Below are 21,186 nucleotides of genomic sequence, written 5' to 3'. Positions count from 1 at the left end.
ATAGGTAATCTGAAGCCAAAGGAAAAAGACACCATTTGATTAGAACCAACCCTTTTTGTACGACAGACACAGACATCATAAAATGCAGTAAGAGCCCAACCCAAACCCTACTGAAGCCAAGGAAAAGATTCTCATTGACTTCAAGAGGCTTTGGCCAAGGCCCTAAATGAAGACAACAAATGGTTCCCCTCCTCTTAGATATTGAATCCAGCTTTAGTATGATTATAAAAGTGCATCCTGCATACATGTATGTATTTATACAATTAATTTTATATTAGATATAATTATAGACTGTTAACAAAATTAATCATTTTTGTAGCAATAAAGTTGAATAGCTCAAAAGAGGAAAATTGAAAGTGATTTCTTTACTAAAGATATAGATAGTTGGTCTATAAAGGAATAATACTATTATAAATTAGCGGGAGTATATTACAAAATTAATCTATGTTATAGTTACTAACCAATAAAATATTAAATGAACCTGAAGTTGTCTTCTGATATCATTTAATGATAGCAATTAATTTCACATTTAAATCAGAGAGAAGGAAGAAAGCATGAATAACTTAATATAAAGCATCTTTGTTCAACTGCACTTCAAGGTTACTACCTCAGTGTATGCAATATTCATTGTAGAAGTATCGGTGGTTTTCCATACTAATGAGTAGTCATAGTTGGCTTCTTCTGCATTTCCAACTGTCTTTGTCTGGTTTACAGTTTTATATTGTTTTAAATATAGAGGATCACATCTGTAGCTGCTGTAAATCAGCTACCTTACTTTTCTGATGTACATCAACTGAGGATATGACCCCAGGTTATTTAAAGCATTGTCATCAGATCAGATAAGAAACTGCTGTAGAAAAGATAATTATGACTGCATAAGTCATAATACAGACCTCTTCTTTCTTTTTTCTCTTACAAAAACAAAAGCAATGATATTATGTTGCTAATGGAGTTATTGTCTATTGTAGATAATCACTTAGCAGTGACAGAAGTGTATTTACCAACGATTTGTAAGAGTGGGATTTATTACTGATTGTCATATTAATGAGTTCTAATATCACAATGCTAAGCAAACAGTGATTCACAATTGGCTGCCTGCTATTGAAATAGAAACCCTCAGATTCCTAGCAGTAATTTACAAATTAAACCTATGAACATTTTTAGTTATACATTGAAGTCTGGAAACAACTCATGGGATTTTCCCAAACACAGAGCCTCGTTAAAAAACCTGAGTGCCAGAGCAGCAGAGCTAATAAATACAGCAGGTCTAATCACCGCCTCCTGCAGTCAAACCAAGAGAAGGAGGCTGAGGGAGAGAGCCCCACAAGCTGAATCAAGTTCCATAGGTGTGTAATTTGAGTGTTGATTGGGGAACTCTTTTGGAATGAATTTGCTTTCATCCAAAGGCTCACGGTGATGCAGGTACTGTAGATCATTGTTTAGTTCATCGTTGCAAAGTGGCTCCAATCTGTTTTGCCTTGCAAAGCCCACTTGTGCCATCCTTACTCATGATGAGCTATATCTGACCACATGAGCTGTCAGTGGGACAGCATATGTAATAGGGTGCTATTCCCTGTGAATGAGGAAGGCACAACTGGGCTGTTAGTGCATCCTCTATCTCAAAGTTTCATCACTTCTAGTAGTACAAAATTGAGAGGTCTCGGGGGGATTTGGTGTAAATCTGTGCTTTTCTTATTAGAAGTAACAATAATTTCCTTTCCTCCTTTTCCTTCAGTTCCAGATTATCAAGAACAGGATATCTTTCTATGGCGAAAGGAAACGGGCTTTGGGTTTAGGATTCTAGGTGGAAATGAGCCTGGAGAACCTGTAAGTGCTTTTTAAAAAGTGGATTTATGTTAACCAGTGTTACCTTCCAGAATCACTGCAAAAACACATGCAGTGCTGTGCAAAGAGCATCTCTGTTAAAATGAGAGATGGGCCTAAGCTAACACCATACATCCAAACACCCCTAAAATTTGAGGGGAGCTCTGAACTTCACTGTTGGTCCTTATCTGTATTCCAGGCCAAACCAAACCCCTAGATTTATCCACCCACCCCTATGCATCTTGATCGAGAGAGATCTTCCAATATGGTTTCTGTTGTTGTTGTTTTTGAACTTTGAGCAGTCTTCCCGCACTCGCAAACACACACATTCGCTGGGCCTCTTAAACATGAATCTAGTACCCGTGAAAGGTGCCAGACTAAGAGCACCTAATGCTCTTGTCTATTCACTGAGCAGGTCACACGTAGAAAGCGGCAATATAAATTTCTTTATTCTGTCTTGTCACATTTATGCCCATTTATGGAGCATGTTTTTTCTCTCATGCCACAGTAAATTGGAATAACTCCCTGTGAGCTCAATAGGGTTAAACTGAAATTGGTGTGCATGAGAGAGGACTCAGACTCAAGGACTCCAGGGAAAGGTCAGAGGATAATTCAGTCTCAATTCACCTCTTGGCTTTCCTGGCAGGACTGATCATACTATTAATCATCTTTCTATTGTATTATAGAGCATTTTTATAAAGCATTTCTCTCATAATGCATTATCAGTAGAGGTTGAGAGATCTGATACAAAGTTATGGTATAGTAATAGTAGAAACAGAATATGCCAGTAGTTTTCATGATGATTTCATGAGGTGGATAGGTGTCTATTAACACCTGGGCTGTAACTTACTAGAGGCCACTGTACAGAACACCTGACACATGTTACTGTCTTTTGATGCTGTTGATTTGGGTCACACTCAGACCGAGGCTCCAAATCTCATTTCTGCTCTCCTGTGATTTCCAGCTCTGTCTGTCTGATGGGTGAGTACATGCTCATTCAACATCTCTCTCTCTCTCGTTTTTTTTTTTAATTCATCAGATTTACATTGGTCACATTGTACCAGTAGGCGCTGCTGATGCCGACGGTCGTCTAAGATCTGGTGATGAACTGATCTGTGTGGACGGAACACCTGTTGTCGGAAAATCTCACCAGCTGGTAGTCCAGCTTATGCAACAGGCTGCCAAGCAAGGTCATGTCAATCTAACTGTAAGGCGCAAAGTGGTATACACAGGTATGTTGCCATGTGACCAGGTGGGCACAGCTCTTATTATTTTCAATCTGTATCCTGTGATCTGCTTGCTAACGATCAAAAGCTCCTTCTCATAATATTCTTGCAAAAATGAGACTACCGATATGGACGCAGATATTATTTTACCCTTTGTGTTGATTTTTATTTTATTTTATATTTTGGCTGTTGAAATGTAGTTTAAATATAGGTTTCTTTCTAGTTAAACATGAATCAAGATTCTCTGTTTGTAAGCAGCCTGGACCTCTTCAGTCCTTGTTCAGGTTCCTGTTAAAGCCGTTCACTAACACAAATCGTTGTTGTTGTCATTACTTATATGTACACCTCTACCCCGATATAACGCTATCCTCAGGAGCCAAAAAATCTTACCACGTTATAGGTGAAACTGCGTTATATCAAACTTGCTTTGATCCACCAGAGTGAGCAGCCCCTCCCCACCTCCCTCCACCCCGCCCCCCGAGTGCTGCTTTACCGCGTTATATCCGAATTTGTGTTATATTGGGTCACGTTATATCGGGGTAGAGGTGGATTTTGGTAGCTTCACAATGCTGACGCCCAGTAAGAGACTGTCCCTGCCTTGAGGAACTTACAATCTAAATAGACAAGACAGAAGGGGGCGGAGTGGAGGGACAGAGGTACAGAGAGGGAAAATCACTTGATCAGGGTCACACGCAGGACTTCCATACAGGTCTCCAAAGACCCAGTTCCCTTGCCCTTGGACCATGTTTCCTCTAAGCACATCCCTTCAGTTCTGTCCTTGAGAGACTGTTGAAGACTGATGCAAAGTATAGCTGTTTGAAACTCTTCTCTCTTTTTTCATTTTGTAAGCACCATATTCAAAAGCTAAGGTGTTCCCAAATTGATCCAAGATGAAAATATAACCATTCCTGCCACTGAACATGGCTTGGGTGAGGGGAAAAACAGAGGCAAATCTGTCAAAATGTGGTGTTGTCAAAGAAAATGACAATGCAGCTAGCAAGCTCATGATGAAGAGCCTTCTGATTGATAGTTGGTTTATGTATCACTCCTGTACACTGGTAGCACTGAGATTTTGCTCCACCTGCACCCAAATCTCAGGGAGTTTAGGTTTGGTATTTTGGTCTGGGGCCATTTCTAGACAGAGAAGATGTGAAATAGACCTTCAAACTGAGGTGTCAGCAGAAGAATATGGAGTGAGGTATTTTAAGCTTAAAGGAGCATCAAAGTAACCTTCAGATTGAGAAATAAACACACACAAGTAGTTAAGACTGTCACAGCCTCTCTAAAACCGCCCCTTGTTCTTATACATTGAACCACAGATGGGCTTCTTGCAGGCAATGTGAAATATGTGCTTATTTCTTAACTAATACTTTCAACAATGTAGTGCAAGTGGAGCATAAATTATTTGCTGTAACAGCCTTCAACACGAGAGTAAATACTGTGGGGTTTGATGTTACCATTGTAGATCCTGTAATAGAGGGTTGGTTTTATAGAGGTGGGGATTTTTTGTTAATTTTTTAAATCCAGGCTAGAAACTGGCATAAAAAGATTTTGATTATATTGTGTCTGAGCTTTTGGTTCCCTACTGCTCCTCTTACCTTTGGGTCAAGAGGATTTGAGATTGTTAGAGTCTAGGATGATGATTGCATTTTTGCCTTTATATCCAATATTTGTCCAGTGCCTTTGTCTTGGTCTGTTGATGGGTAACGATGTTCAAAAGCGCATTTTTCTGTCTGGCTTTATTTGTTAAGATGTTGTTTAATGATCATTAGTTTTTGTTGTAACACCGCCTACAGCTTCTGTTGTTCATGATCTGTACTGTTGTAGTATCTAGACTACATCTCTGTTGTACAAGGCACTGTGCGAACATGCAACAGTGAGATGATCCCATCACAAAGCACTTACTGTGGCAGATGTGCTCTTTCAATATTACTATTCAGTATTACGCACTGGAAACAAGTGTGTGTTAGCAAGACTCTAAAGCCTGGTCTACGCTGCGGGTTGGGGGGGGAATCGATCTAAGTTATGCAACTTCAGCTACATGAATAACGTAGCTGAAGTCAACGTACTTAGATCTGCTCACGGCAGTGTCTTCACTGCGGTAAGTCGACTGCTGACGCTCCCCTGTCAACTCTGCCTGCGCCTCTCACTCCAGTGGAGTACCTGAGTTGACGGAAGAGTGCTCGGTGGTCGATTTATTGCGTCTTCACTAGATGCCATAAATCGACCCCTGCTGGATCTATTGCTCCAGCAGGGTGGTATTTAACAAGGACAAGCTGAACCAATGTAAACCAGATTTAAAACGGTGTAGGGCATCCATACACACAAAGTTGCACTGGTTTAATTCAGTGCAACATCATTGCTGTAGTTAAATGGGTTCAACTTCTCTGTGAAGACAAAGCCTTAGTTGTGCTACTACATCCACATGCAAGCATTTGCACACCTGCCACACGTGTGTGTTTTCAGTCTTGTTTCAAACCAGTGGCGGCAGCTGATTGTGCACCTTGTACTCAGTCATTAAGTAAATATTTCCAGTCACCCACTCACAGAAAAATAGCCCTGTTCTGCCATTTATCATAGGCATGTTTTTCTGTCACCGAACATTTGTAATACTAAAAATAGTGTGCTGTGCAGACAATTCAGTGAGACTCCTGCATTTCTTCTGCAGTTCCAAAAGCAGAGAACGAAGTCCCTTCTCCAGCCTCTTCACACCACAGCAGCAACCAGCCAGCTTCCCTGACGGAGGAAAAGCGGACCCCGCAGGGAAGCCAGAACTCCTTAAACACTGTGAGCTCGGGCAGCGGCAGCACCAGTGGCATTGGCAGTGGCGGGGGCGGGGGAAGCGGCGTGGTCAGCGCAGTGGTGCAGCCGTACGACGTCGAAATCCGCCGGGGAGAAAATGAAGGCTTTGGCTTTGTGATCGTGTCCTCAGTTAGCAGGCCCGAGGCAGGGACAACTTTTGGTAAGTCTTGGGAATTGTCCAAGCACCTTCAATGAGACGACAAGAGTTTGAATGCTGTGGTGAAGTCAAGAGTAGCTAGGATCTAAATAATTTAAAATTGATGAACAAGCCTTGATTTTTGTAATTAATAACTTCATTGAATGCTGAGCATTAGTAGGTGTTTGCCTCCTGGGTTTTGCTCAACAGTGAATTAAAAAACACAGATGGATATTTTAAACAGCCCCACCACCAGTGCCAATGACTGGCACTCCTTGAGTGCACTCCAGGGTTAGTTTGCAGTGGTGTGTTAACCACGTGCCCTGGGTTGGATTGTGCTGTCCATCAAATAGCAGGGGGAACCTGTGAAGAAGGGGCAAACGATATTGCAGGATGTAAATAACTGAATGATTGAAATCTTGCCCCCTGTTGTCAGTGGAGATTCAGTTCATTTAAAAATAGCAACTGTTACACTGATTAGCTTTTCTTTCGGATTCCTAGGGATGTTCTTGGCTCACCATAGGGGGATGAGCAAGCTGATATCTGGAAACTGCTAAAATGTTAGTGGTCTCCATAAAATCAAAAAGATAGCTCATCTCCTTAAGCTCCTGCTGCCTCCCTCTCCCAGACAGACACTTCATTTGAATGGTGGAAAATGAGCAGCTGACATGACTCTGTCCTGTATGCTGCTTTAATGAATTTGGTCACCTGTGCTTTCTTAAGAGAGGCCAGTGTGGGACATGGGTCAGTGCAGGTGCACCTGCATGCATCTTTGAAGAACCTCTTACGAGCCATTTGATTCTTGCCAGGAAGATGTAATTCTTTCTGCATAGCTAAAGAGGGGTATTTTTGTAACAACAATTAACTAAAGCAATGACAGAGCATGGGGGATGGCATTTGTGTGGAGGTGTAGGCATGGAAGGAAGGTTGTGATGGAAATAAATACCCAGCATGAGTCCAGGGGCAATATTGGCTTCTGTGCTCAGAGGAGTATAGAAACTACCCGCCTCTGCATGTGTACTCCCAGGACACATCCCCAAAAAAAGACTAGGAGGGGAAAAGAAGAGGCAGAGCGGTAGCTCTACTCCTTCCACACTACCCTGTGTAGCAGAGTGGGCACACCACGCCAAGTAGACTGTATCAGTCTATGCAACCTGCAATGGAGAAGAAGTGCCTCTCACTGGCTTTATCTGTACTAGCCTTTCTTCCCTAAAATTTCCCACCATTGCTAACATTGGTGAAAGCACTAGCATAGTGATGGTGCTCTAACTACCATACCTTCGAGAGCAGTCATTCTTAGCACTGGTAGAGCTGCTACAGTGGAAATTCTAGGGGAAAAAGAGTCGTGAAGACAGTGTCTCTGGTACAGTCCATCCCCAAGCTCCTTCTGGAGGAGGGCAACCCCATGCGTCCCTCAGTAACTCAAAACTCAATACAATTTCGGCCTAGACATTTTTATACCAAAACACAATGATCTATTAAAGTGTAAACTGAATATGGAGAGAGATTTTATATACTTGAAAGTATTTAAAATATATATGGTAAAATAGACATTATTAGATGTGAGATATACTGTACTTTTTTCTCCGTAAAGAAATTTTGTCATGATGTAAAAAGTTGTTTACTTGCACCAGAAATGTTAGCAAAATGAAAGCTGCTGTTATGTAATTTCTGTAGAGTATTCACAGTGATATGTTTTGACCTTTGACTTTTTCCTTGAATTTTTGAGTACACTGAACTTTTTCCTAATATTCTGCATGAGATGCTTGTCCTGAGCTATGCAGTGCTTGCCTTGTACCTGTAGTTTTTTGGACCTCTCAAATGGGTGGTCTTCAGAGATGGGCCAAACTGATTCAAAAACTTCCCTGGTCATCTGAGCTTGGGGTCAGTCATCTGTGATCAGTAAATAGGGTAGACTGAAAGTGAATTTCTGATTTTAATGCCCACAAAACATACATTGAAATGAGCAGTCCAGTGATTGTCTGTATGAGAGAGGAATTTGCTCACTATTGAGAAATACCATCCCATTTATAATAATCCTTACTGCTGGTGATCAGCGTTCGTTTCCCACCTTGTCATATCCCCGTTTTTTAGCCCTTTCTTCTTTATCATCTTTTTGGTACTGTAACCAATGTAGCTGCATATATCTCTAAAACTACTAATAAAATAAATGATTACAGCATATATGCAGAACTGCCTTTTGGGGATGAATGTATTCCAGGTACAGAGTTGTCACTGAGTGCCTCACAATCTCATGCTCCACTTGTCACATGTTGCATGTCTGGGCTTGTCTGCAGTTTCAAAAGCTAGATGGTTGGTTTGACCTGAGTTCTGTCTCCTGTAGCCTCAGTTCTACAAGATGTTGAGTATCCTCCAATCACATTGATTTCAGTGGTGCTCACAAGGTCAAGTGATTGTGTGCGGTGGGAAGACATTTCTGAGTCTGTAATGCATTCCTCACAAAATGCTCTTGCTGTGTCTCTCTCTTAGATATTTGGATTGTTCTGCCTGTGGTTTTAGAGCTATTTAAATCAGGAGTGCCTCATTTTCCCCCCTCTCTTCCCCCTTCCCCACCCACAACCCTATGCCCTTTGAGATCATAAAATGGGAAGAGTTAACAGATGATTATGAGGAGGTTGGTGGTATCGAGGAGGTCAGGTATGTCAGGCTTGGCCCATCTCTAGTGGTCCTGCGCCTTGCCTAGTGCTTCCTTTGTTCACTATGGAAGAAACAATGCCTTATTGCTTACCCGTGCAGCATTGATAGAATAGATCTCTGGTTAAAAGGGGAGTCACACTCCTTACTAGGCATAGAGTGATTATCTTTCTAAATTGAGAAAGAACAAAACATTGGCAGAAGCTTGAACAGCAGCTGGCTGAGATAAAGACGAGAGATGCTGACTGATGTAATCTACAAGCAGCAAGGTTGTGTTTTTTCTACCAGCAGTTTCAAGGTTGCAGTACAAAAATAAAACCTCAGTCAGGTTATTTTTGGACTGCTGAGTGCAGTTATAGTCTCTCAAAATCCCACCATTTGTAACCAAATCACTGGTCAGAGTTTTGGTGGATTAGCTATCTAACTATAGGAAACACATTCTTGTAACCGTTCAGGTGAAGCACTTTGCACTCGTATAGTTGATTGCCAATGTTTTGAACAGTGGCAGCAATGCTATCCTTTAATAACTTTTGCTTGATGCATTAATTAATTAACCCTTAACCTTCTCTTTCCCCTTTCAACCCTTTTTCTCCTTTTCCCCTTCACCGCTGTCCCATGTATGTAAACAATTAAAAACAAAAACAAAAACAAAACCAATACAAAAGCAGGAAATGCATGTGTGGGCATGCCTCACAAAATAGGTCGGATAATTGAGGGGAGCCCTGCAGACCGCTGTGGCAAGCTGAAAGTAGGAGACCGGATCTTGGCTGTTAATGGATGTTCCATCACCAACAAATCGCATTCAGATATCGTCAACTTAATTAAAGAAGCAGGAAACACTGTTAGTCTGCGCATCATTCCAGGGGATGGTAAAGTATATGCTCATTTCTGTCTTATCCAAATGTTTTATTTCTCTTTGGCTTTTCATGTCACTTTGAGTTGCACAGACGTGCAGGTTTCCATTCTCAACCCACCAGGCTGGAGTTAGCATTGAGAAGTTTGCCACCGTCATACAACCATGTCTCTTCCTGCCCTGCTCCCCTTCCTATAACTGGAAATCAGCTTTTTTAAAAAAACAAACAAAAAAAAACCCCACGAGGTGCAAAGTCTGGTCAGAAATTAAAATCCCCTCCCTCTTGCATTCCTTCAACTGTCTCTTTATAACTACCTTCCGTAAATGAGACCCACATCTTTGTGGATTTTGAAACTTTATTTGATTTTTGCAGTGATAATGCTGCATTAGAATATTTGGGAGAGGATTCATGCCCTGTAAGGCATGGAGTCCCTGAGGTTTTACATATACACAAGCAGGCTATATAGCAAAAGAGATCACAGAAAGGGATCAACACATTGTCACGATTTAAGCCGTTTGAAAAGAAGCTTTGTTTTTATTCGGGGCACGTTGCTTTAGGAATTATCTCAGTGCAGTTTGAAATGCTTTGGCTCAGTGATTTTGGTTCTCGAGGTGCTCACAACTGATTGCTTCAGGAGTGACGCCTAGATGGGGTTTCATTGCCCCGAAATTTTATTGTCCTGGGAATTACTTAATGTGGCTGATAGCTGGGGCCAGCCCTGGTCATAGCTGCTTAAAAACAATGAATGGATGTGCACCGTGCCCAGGGCCTTAGCAACACAAACGCTTAGTTTGTGGCAAGCTGTGGTGTAAATGTACCCAGCTAGGGGCTAAGGAACTATTAGTGAGAGACAGCAGGATCTACACACACTGTGCATTGGGTAGATTTACACCCCCGGTTACTGCAAACTAAGTGTTCACGCAGACAAGCCCTAGGATTGAATTGGGAAAAACTTTTCCCAAACCTATCCCTGACCTACCATTAAGAACAAGGCATAAATGTTGGGGATATTTCTATAGTAGGATTAAATCATTATGGTTCTGAATCCCTTATATTTTATTGATTCACAGTAAATTGTATGCTCTGGATTGGTCTGCGGTCTAAATTCTCTCCTGCCGTCCTGTTCATGTCAAGCTGAATCAATGTTTATAATATTTGACGTCCCTGATTCAATTCTAATGAGCGTTTTGAGAATCATGCAATATATTATTTGCAGTCCAGAAAACTCAATTAAATGGAGAAAGAGTGCAATTAAGGGAATATTGGCTCAAATAAGATAGCCCATTGCAATGAAAACTATTAACATGAGGTTTTTTCACTCCACAGTCTGACTGGAAACATTGTGCTGTCACTTACGCTTCGGTGTCTATCACACAAGCTATGTTGAACTCTGTATCTATGAAACAGAGAGTTTATGGCAGTGAATATTTTTAGAGAGCTGGAGAGAAATTATGAATTGAGCCAGAGATTTTCAAAGGAGCATAAAGGAGTCTCATGTCCAGTTTCCAGTGGAAAAATTCAGTGGTGCCTAATTCTCTAAGGGTATGTCTACAGTGCAAAGAAAAACCCATAGCACTGAATGTCTCAGCCCAGGTCACAGTGCTCGGGCTGCAGAGCTAAAAATAGCTGAGCAAGTGTTCCCTATTGGGCTGGACCCTAGCTTCCAAGACCCTCCCCACTCTTCAGATTTCAGAACCGAGGCTCCCAACTCCAGTGGGAATGTCTACACTGCTCTTTTTAGCCATACAGCACCTCAGACTCAGCACCACAGGTTTTTCTTTGCAGTGTAGACATACTCCAAAACTCCTTTGAAAATCACAACCTGAACCATAAATTCATGCCTTACCCCAGAAGCCTGATTACAGTGCTTGTAGTTATAAAAATGTAAACTGATGAAGAACAGAACATATCTGTCTTTATAAACCACTTATATTTAGGAAGAGATATTATGTACATTTCAGGGCTTTTTCCTTATATTGCTATGCAGCAGGTCAAACTCTGTGTGATCCTCTGCAGCTTCCAGTGAATTGAGTATTCGTGAATAATGAAATGACTATAAATCAGGCTGGAATCTCAACTGGCCTGTATGTGCCAATGTTGAATAGAGACCTAGAGAAAAGTGGTTCATTACCTTGTTCCGGCAACTGAATAAAATTGAGAGACGTTGACATCTGAGTTATACAAATCTTGAATGGTTTAAGCATCTTCAAATAAGAGAGGATTTCCTCTACCACACACGTACTCAGCCAGTCAGTGTGTGTGTGTTGGAAACATGCCAGCCATGTGCACCCAAACACACATAACAGGATTATGGGAGACACAATATACCATGTTAATGCTAGTTAAGCTGGGAGAAAGACACGCAGGCAGTGCACAGCTAAGGCTGTTCTGAAGGCTTTCCACGCTGAAATGAAAGAAAGACAAAGGAGTGCCAAGTAAGAAGGGAATGACCTTTACACTGGTGTCACTGCAGAATTCAGGCCTTTGTTTTAACTTTCATTTTGCAGTTCAAGGTGATTTTGTCAGTTTTACTCAGCAAGCATTCAACAGTCATGGTGCAGCCCCTCTCCTCCCCCACCACCCCCAAAAAGGAGAGATTTACATTTGCTATAAAATCATAAGGTTTTTTAAAAATCCATGTTGGGTTCTTTTCATCTGCCTTCTGGATCTGGAGCCTTTAGGGGGTCATATTTTCAAGCTTTTCTCCACAGCCAAATATCATGAGACGATCACAAGTGTTGGCATCACTTACTAATGAAATGAAAAACTTTTTGAAGTTATTTTTACTGTGTGATAATCCTAGGGCCTCTGAGAGAGTCCTACAGTTTAAGGCCAGAAGGGCCAACAAGCCCATCTAGTCTGACCACCCTGGATACCACAGGCCACCAACAACATCCAGCACCTGCACACTGAGCCCAGCAACAAAATAAGACCAAAGTATCACAGCCCACAAGGGAGACTATACTACGCTGCACTATGGGCAGAGAATAAGAGGGGCCGAGGTGCACTAGTGTCCAAGCCAAGAAATGATTAAAAAACATCTGTATGTATGTGTATATGTAGATAAGTTCTGTCTTATAAATACTTGTATAGTGCCCATTGAGGTCCATGGGAGTTGCACATATCTATCCAAGGGCAGAATTTGACCCATATTTTAGATAGTTATTTTGATCTTTACTAATTTAGGCCCTGATCCTGCATGGTCTTAACTTTACACCTTCCTGAGTACTCCCACGGAAACTGGCTGAGAAAGCAGTGGGACTGCTACAGTACATCCAGCCAGTCGTATGCATAAATCTTTACAGGTTAGGGGGAAATGTGTAGTACATGGGGAATAAGTGTTTCGTATGAGAACAGAACTGGAAGCAATGCCTGTCTGTTTCATCCCTGAGCCTGAACTTGAAGTGTTGGTTGGTACCTGTTGAGTTAGCTTGAATTAGCAAAGCTTTCTGATGGTGGCAGTTGAGAGAGCAATCTCTGTTCTTAAAGGTGATTTGAGGAGATCTGTAAAAATTTGCAAACAGCCTTTTAGCAACTGATATAGTGGTTCTTACAGAAATTAGTAAAACTAGACAACCTTTAAGTCAATTAGATAGATGTCTCTTCTCATTTCGAAGCAGGGAGGGCAGTAGAAATTATTCAGAGAGGATGCTCGCCTTGTATCTTGAGTCTTTTTATAAAAAGTTAGTAAAAATACCGCACATCTGTTGACAATTACTAACTCTTATGCTAGTATGGTCTAAAGATAGACCCAAAACCGTGTCATGGAATGTCATCAGTACCTAAGATGTATTGTTGATCTACTTGGTATGCTTCGCATGACCTCCTAAGGAACAAGGTTATTGTATTCTGTTTGTACCCAGTCTCCATGTCATACCAAAATGGCAATGGAAGGTGTATGTGGCTTTTATGCTGTTTGAATTCAGTACAATTTAGAAACAGTTTATTTTGGGAGCAGATTGTAGCCTCAGGGATGCCCAAGTGAATTAGACAAGACCATGTTGTCTTAAAATCCAACAGTTCTTTAATGCGTCAGTGCCCACAAGCAGGAGTGTGTGTCTCTGCGCAGAGGCTGGCTGGCTGGCTCCAGATAGCATCACCCCCAACAAGTACAGTTCGTTTTACTTTACTTTCCTCAGCCTCTCTGAAACCACACCCACTCAGTTATTGGGGAAAGGGACATCTGTTACGAGGTGTCCTATAGCTTAAAATAAAATAAACCAATGCAATAAAATACAATCCCAGCATTAGATACATTTCCAGAAAAGCTTCCAGCCATCATCTTCAAATCACTCTTCTTCTAGTTGAGGCACATGCCTTCCATTAATGCAACCTGGCATTATAGGGAACTTCCCTCCAAGTCACCAGGGGGAAATACCAGATGACAGGAGTGTAATGCAAACAAGTCCAGGCAGGAAAGAAGACCTTAGAGTGATTGGAGAGCCAGGGGTTTTATTTGTTTGTGTGTTAACTTGGACTTAAAGCCGAAGCTAGTCAAATTCAGACTAGAATTTTTAACATTACCTACACATTTTTTTAAAAGTGAAGATAATTAATCATTGGAACAACTTACCTAATGACGTGGTGGATTCTGTGTCACTCAAATTCTTTACATCAAGTTTGAATGTCTCTCTAAAGCTCTAGCTCAACCAGAAACGATGTAGTCCTGGGGCAGGAATTGCTGGATGAAATTCTCTGGCCTGTGTTTATACAGGAAGTCAGACTAGATGTTCATAATGGTCCCTTCTTACCTTAACATTGATGAATCTATGAATGAAAGTTCATTAGCAAACTGAGAGTCAGTGCAGACAAGGTTAACATAATCAATAAGCTCAGCCATGTTAGATCAGGGTTACTTCAGATTGTAGCCCTTCAGAGGAATGAAAATAGCCCTCAGGCCTCCCATCCAGCTGAGGGAGGTATGCCATTTTTAGACGCGGGATATGTCTACACAGCAGAAGCTGTTCATGGGCTCGCTGACCTGAGCTAGTGTGAATCCAGCTCGTGCAGGTAACGCTAGAAGTGATGCCGATGCAGCATAGGCCTCAGAGCGGGATCGCGAGCTCAGTGCATCCCCAGGGTCCATGCTAGACTCTCACTGTTCACTGGTATTGTTACCCATGCCAGCTGGATTCATGCGAATGATTTCTGAAGAATACCTCCGTGGTATTCACCTTGCCAGCAAGGGGAGGATAGGCCTTGGATAAAAATTACGCTATAAGCAGTGTTCTCTCTAATTTTCCCCACACGTGTGTGGAATGGATTTTATGTGCACCAATACGGAGGAGATGTGTGACACATCACCTCCATATTAGTGCACATAATAAAATTCATGTGGTGTGAGGGCTGGACCAAGGGGTCTGGAGTGTTGGAGGGGGCTCAGGGCTGGGACAGAGGGCTGAGGTGTGTGGGGAGGTGAGGGCTCCAGAGTGGGGCCGGGGATGAGGGGCTCAGGGCAGGGGCAGAGGGTTGAGGTGTCGGGGGGTGGGGAGAGGGCTCCAGGGTGGGGCCTGGGATGAGGGGCTCAGGGCAGGGGCAGAGGGTTGAGGTGTGTGAGAGGTGGGCTCCAGGGTGGGGCCGGGGATGAGGGGCTCAGGGCTGGGGCAGAGGGTTGACGTGTCGGGGGGTGGGGAGAGGGCTCCAGGGTGGGGCCTGGGATGAGGGGCTCAGGGCTGGGGCAGAGGGTTGAGGTGTGTGAGAGGTGGGCTCCAGGGTGGGGCCGGGGAAGAGGGGCTGGGGCAGAGGGTTGGGTTGCAGGGGATCCAGGCTCTGGGGTATGGCCAGGGATGAGGGGTTTGGGGTGCAGGAGGGTGTTCCGGGGCTATGGCGGGGAGAGAGGACTCCCCCTGCTCTGTCTCCCCACAACAGCACCTGGGCTGGGGGGGAAAGGCTCCCCTCCCTTGGCCGCAGCAGGTCCAGGCCAGACCTGGGTACGGATCGAGGGAGGGGCAGCCTGGCTGCGGCAGGTCTGGGACGCCCCTCCCCGGCCGCAGCTGGTCCCAGCCAGGTGGGTTCCCTGAGCACCTGCATGGTGCTAAATATGCTGCTGCATGGCCTTGCAGCTTATGGGGAACTTAGTATTTAAGTACTCTGTATTTATTTGTTTATTTATTATTGGTAAGGCAATAACTACCTACAGTAAGGGAGAAGTCTTTTGTAAGACCAAGATTTTCTGTAAAGGTAATCCTAGATATTACTGCTGTATTCATTGAATCAACAGTTATCACTGCTCTTGACCACAGGGAACAGGCTTCCATTTCTACCTTGAATATCATGTGTTCCCAGTGCTTTTGGTGATTTCTGTGCTCAACGTGTTTGTTTAGATTAGCTTCAGAAATCATAACGATCATAAATGGTGGATATATTTGTTTTGTTGTGATTTCCCAATCAAATGTCATTGAAACTCTCAGCACTTGCTCTCATATAAACATAAATTTCAAATGTCATCTTTCAGAGCGTACAACTAGTTCCATCTATTAGAACCACTTTAAAGATGCCTTTTCCTCGAAAATACTCACTTCTGCAGACTTCCAAGTGAGCGCTTTCCAAAATGGCCAAGCAAGGAGGAGTTCAAAGATTTTCAAGTCCTTTATTCACTTACTGGTGACTGTAATCCTGTAGATAGGAGGGAATTTCTCTCTGTATATGAACGCTTTCTTGAGCTTATCCCTTAACTTTCGTCAATAGTGAATGCACTGAGTGCATCCTGTGGTTTCTAAAGCTGTCCAGCCCACTTTCAATAAGGCTCAGTATAACGTACACTTACAGAGAATGCATAGGATCTGTGATCATGGACACGTAACATTGCAAAGGGCCTAATTTCGATCCAGATTCCAAACACTCACAGTGCTTCAAGAGTATTTGTATCTGAGTGTATGGCTCCTTTTTGGCCCCCAGTCTTTCTCGTTTGTGCCTGGCCCAAAGCTATTAAGAAAATCTGTAGCAGCGCAGAAAATAGGAACCAAGTCTCTCATTTTTATGACTTAGCCGCAAATCTATCTTTTCTTCCACTTGCAAAATTCATATTCCAAGCCTCTTCCCAAAATGGGCTCAGATTCCAGCCCTTCCTCCCAGAAAATTAGTGGGCATTCAGATCAGGGTATTGGGTTGGATCACAATTGACCTAACTGCTCCTATTGAAGTCAGTATAAAACCCCCATAAAACCCAAAACATCTGTCAGGGATGGGCTAACCAGTACTTAGTCCTGTCGTGAGTGCAGGGGACTGGACTGTATGACCTCTTGAGGTCCCTTCCAGTTCTGTGCTTCCCTTGGAGCAGAGTTCGACCAATGCTGAGGACTTTGGAAATCTCACCCTTCAGTTTTTGTGTGTGTGTGGTACAAGTTACGCCACTCCAAGGGAATGTGTATTACACTGAGCATAGAATGTGCAATAGACCGTATTTTAATGAACAATAAGAATTTGAACAGCACAATTGGTTAAATATTAGAGAGAGATATGGAGATGTGTTTTTGATCACGTCCAATGTGTTAAGTCAATAGAAAACTGCCATTGTCATCAATAAGTTTTAGATTAGGCCTTTATTCGATATATCCCATAACAAAAACTTTAAAGGTACAGATTCAGATGGAGACAGTATTGACTACATTGTGGTTTATGGACTATTTTAGTGTTCCTATAAAAAATAACCCAAATGCTCTTCTGACTTTTGAAGTAATTAAGATTTGGCATATGTGTTGCTGATCAAGCAACAAAACATTCCATGATCCTTAATTAGCCTATACTTTAAAAAAAGATTAACCTTAGCTCTCAATAGCGAGGCTGATAATGGAACACATCTAGCCCAAACTTCCTGAATATTTTTCTGATTTACTTGTGTGCCTTTTCACAATTACTGCTCTCAGAATTTCCTTGAGATTAATGAAAATGCTAATGAAATTTGGTTACTGGAGAGTAAATCCAATTTACATAAAAATATAAAATTCATTACTTTAGTGGGACATCTTGCTGTACACAATTTACATTTACCAGTTATTTCTGATTCAGGCGTCCCATCCCCAACCTCTTATTGATTTTTCACTGGTAATGGAGTTAGAGATAATGTCTTGAACATTCAAGAATTTTCTTTGTTATTGAAAGCCCACAGAATACAGTAACAGCAGTGACAGGTTAGTGTTTAAAAGACTTCCTGTTATAAGGATCACAGGGGTAAAGCTGTAGTGGAATCTTCTGTATCTAAAGGCAACCACTAGAAAAAGTCAAGCAAAGAAGACTGTCAACCTCATGTAAAATTCCAATGTGCAACTCTTGGTTAAAAAGCCCTTGCAGATGTATAAGTGTAGTGCTGTTGCATGTGGCTGCATTTATAGAAAGCTGAGAGAAATTCTATCATCTTTATTTTCCTATTATTATTTTCTTTATCAAAGGCTTTCTATATATTTAAGGGGTTTGGGGCAATCATTGCACAGTGTGTGTTGAGATAAATACTTAATCGTTACCTAGTAACAAAATTCTCCTTTCAATTGCTGGATTTATTAAAGATGAGCCAGTGCGTTTCCCTCTCAGGCACATTCTTAAAAAATGTGTTTGATACTTCCCAGTGAAATCCCATTGCAAAGCATAGATTTGTCTCTGAATGAATTATCTGATTTAAGATCTTTTCCCACAAGAAACACCATTTTGTTTTACAGAATCCTCCAATGCTACTTTATTGACCAACGCTGAAAAAATTGCTACGATTACAACCACACATACTCCTCAGCAGATTCTCCAGGAGCCCAGGTCAGCTAATTTTCTTTGAGGCGAGCATGTTGATGTGCTATTTCTTTGGTTACTTCTGAGTCATCTTCATTTCCCATGAATTGTTTTTTTTATCCCCCCCTCTCTTCCTCTCTCTCATTCATTTCAACAGGAACAACACAAAACCAAAACAGGAATCCCAGTTTGATTTCAAACCACCTCAGGCAGCACAGGTAAGGGATGTCTTTCTGATTTGCTTGGATTACCATGCAAATGTGGTTCCAGTCTGCTCAAGGGTTGTGCTTAAAGTGTTCTCCCTAGAAAATTTCTCTTGTGAGGCTAGATTCCCTCCTCCAGTTTGTCTGCGAAAGAGGGATCACTGATTAGAGTTTTGATATGCGTTGATGTTGTTTCATATGACAAACACTTCAAACACAGAGCTGCATCAGGATTAAAAACAAAGACAACTAAATATGTTACGACAGTAATAATTTATGTGTTTGTTTACTGGAGTGTGTTCTCTGAGGGGGCTAACCTGAAGGTGTTACTGTGCACCAAATGACATATTCAGAGGACAAAAGAGAAAAGAAATCAAAGTTTGATAAGAGGGCTATAGCATGGGTTCTTTGGGTTTATCATAGTATTGGCCACAGCTTAATAACAGAGAGATTATCTCATGGATACTTCCCCTCCCACTGGCAACTGCAGTGATAACCACTCTCATTACTGATTGCTAAGCATCTTTGTGGTAATACAGCAATTCCTCTGCTGTAGAGAGAAGAATTGCATGCCTTTTCAGTAGTCTTGAATAGAATGTGCCAGCCTCTAACAAGAAGGAGTAGTTAACACCAGGGGACCAAACAGCTCTTTGCAGACCATTAACAAACACCCTTTGAATCACAGTTTGGGTCTTTAGGAGCAACGAGAAGCCTTTGTCTTTGTATGTAGATATATATTTTTATTAGAACTATTTAGTGTCCATTGTTAAATATTTGCCAGGCCCGGCAACAGTACAGAGTTCAACTTCTTGTTCAGTTTTGTACAAATTGTCTTCCCTCCAGCAGGACCAAGATTTTTACACCGTTGAACTGGAAAGAGGAGCCAAAGGATTTGGCTTTAGCCTGCGAGGTGGCCGAGAGTATAACATGGATCTCTATGTATTGCGGTTGGCTGAGGATGGTCCAGCTGAGAGGTGTGGAAAGATGAGGGTAAGTACAAAAAGAGAGTTGGGGACGGCAGGGGGGAATCTATTTGCAACAAAAATGAAATGACATGAGAAAAAGGCAGTAGCTCCTTTTAATCTCTGTTATCTTGCTTAACAACCTGTCCGTAGCTCGCTTCTGTCCGAAGCTGCACTTGCTCCATATGTTGGCTTCTGTTTGACCCCCGTCTTTTGAAGCTCAATCAGTTGCTGACCAAATCACAGCCCTTATACAAGACATTATCCCCATATGTTAATGTTTCAGTTTTCTTCAAAATATGTAGCAAGGTTCATGCATGAAAGAAAGTGTGATAAGCTGCCATCTTGGCCAACACACTGGCAACTGAACCAGGAACCTCTAGAGGTGAAAGTATGAGCTGCTACAGTTTGAGCTCAAATTTCCTAGCTGGGCCTGTAACAGACTTAAATGCTCTACGGGTGAGGTACTGAGAGGAGCCTGCATAACACGCACTCACTAGTGAGTTACTAAAGTATTGCATAATTTGTCACTGTTGTAACCCAAGATGTCACGTGCTACCTCTATCGACCCTGTGTGTGCAATACCTTGCTGTGGTAGGTCTAATTTAACTGTAGGTTGTCAGCAGTCCCATTCATTCCAACAATTAAGCATATGCAAAAGTCTTCATGGGATTGACTGAGAGGTTCTCAGAGAAGAGGTCTTTCATTTTTTTTTTAGGTCTGCAAACAGCATGCACACCTGTGATGCTGTTTATTTAATACCTGTACAACCAGTGTATTCTCTTCTTCCAAAAAGTAATGCAAGAAATGTTAATATTTAGAAAGATTTTTTTAAAGGGTAAACCTACAGCACCAGATAGCTGATGTAACTCAACATAGCTCCACTGTAGCCAAAGTGCCAATGGTCTATTCCGCAATCTTTGTTTTCCTTTCCTGATCAGTTCTTGAATTTCTAAACTAGGCTAACTGACTCAGGCCATGCATGTACATTCAAGTGAGAAAAGTTCCTAGACATAAACCAATATGTTAAATACTATGTTCCCTTAAGTGATATACTCATTCTTCTGCTGAAGGCCTGATTTTAATCCTAGATTCTGCTCTTTCGTCATGTTGACAGATTGGTGATGAAATTCTAGAGATCAATGGGGAAACCACCAAGAACATGAAGCATGCTCGTGCCATTGAACTGATTAAAAATGGTGGCCGCAGAGTCCGCCTGTTTCTGAAACGTGGAGATGGCTCTGTACCAGAATATGGTGGGTCAAACTATGAAAACATTCCTTTCTTTCCGGGCATCACTCCATGAATGATTTGTCTCAAGAGCTGAAGCAGGGATGCTTTTTGTTTTCCTTTCTCACCAGTGTCTTGCCAACCTTTGCAACATATGGTTAATTGCCTCGCTTGTGCTGAATTTTCTACACGTTTCATCCTTTGCTTGCTTCCACGGACTTGGGCACAGTGTAAGGCAAGACCATCAAAGCAGTAATTTTTGGTGATCAAAACCAAAAACCGTATTGTCTTGTCCAACCAAACAAGGAGTTTTACTGAGCTGTGCCAAACTTTCTCTCAGCAGTTGAATTATCTCAAAATAACTCTCTTCCTCTAATCAATACCAAATAAAAAAAAGGGAATCCTGAATTATTTTGAATCAGTAATTTATTGTTAGGCTTTTTCCTTAGTTTTTCTGTATCCTTGGGCATGAATGCAAGAAAGCTAATGGGTTTTGCCTTCAGCTAATATGTAAATATTTATAAAGTTATTTCAAAATGTTTATGCAAAAATAGGTGAATTTGGCCCTTCTGGGTCCTT

At 41.9% G+C, this 21,186-nt stretch overlaps 1 protein-coding gene across 35 annotated transcripts in view; it reads left to right on the top strand.

Annotated features, from left to right (window-relative positions):
* Positions 1–21,186, top strand: part of MAGI1 (membrane associated guanylate kinase, WW and PDZ domain containing 1) — a 498,751-nt gene that overhangs the window by 472,108 nt on the left and 5,457 nt on the right. For 13 of the 35 annotated variants that reach the window (XM_050957254.1, XM_050957266.1, XM_050957243.1 and 10 more), the window contains 8 exons: positions 1,736–1,827; positions 2,864–3,056; positions 5,719–6,012; positions 9,309–9,512; positions 18,149–18,239; positions 18,370–18,430; positions 19,259–19,405; positions 20,495–20,633. In XM_050957254.1, coding sequence (XP_050813211.1) covers positions 1,736–1,827; positions 2,864–3,056; positions 5,719–6,012; positions 9,309–9,512; positions 18,149–18,239; positions 18,370–18,430; positions 19,259–19,405; positions 20,495–20,633 — 1,221 coding nt within the window. Of the gene's footprint in view, positions 1–1,735; positions 1,828–2,863; positions 3,057–5,718; positions 6,013–9,308; positions 9,513–18,148; positions 18,240–18,369; positions 18,431–19,258; positions 19,406–20,494; positions 21,078–21,186 lie in introns of those variants that run through there. The other 22 variants (XM_050957264.1, XM_050957251.1, XM_050957239.1 and 19 more) reach the window with 8 other exon arrangements.

The sequence above is a fragment of the Gopherus flavomarginatus genome, chromosome 6, assembly GCF_025201925.1.
Source record: "Gopherus flavomarginatus isolate rGopFla2 chromosome 6, rGopFla2.mat.asm, whole genome shotgun sequence".
Classification (NCBI taxonomy): Eukaryota; Metazoa; Chordata; order Testudines; family Testudinidae; genus Gopherus; species Gopherus flavomarginatus.
This window is presented reverse-complemented; position numbering and strand designations above follow the sequence as displayed.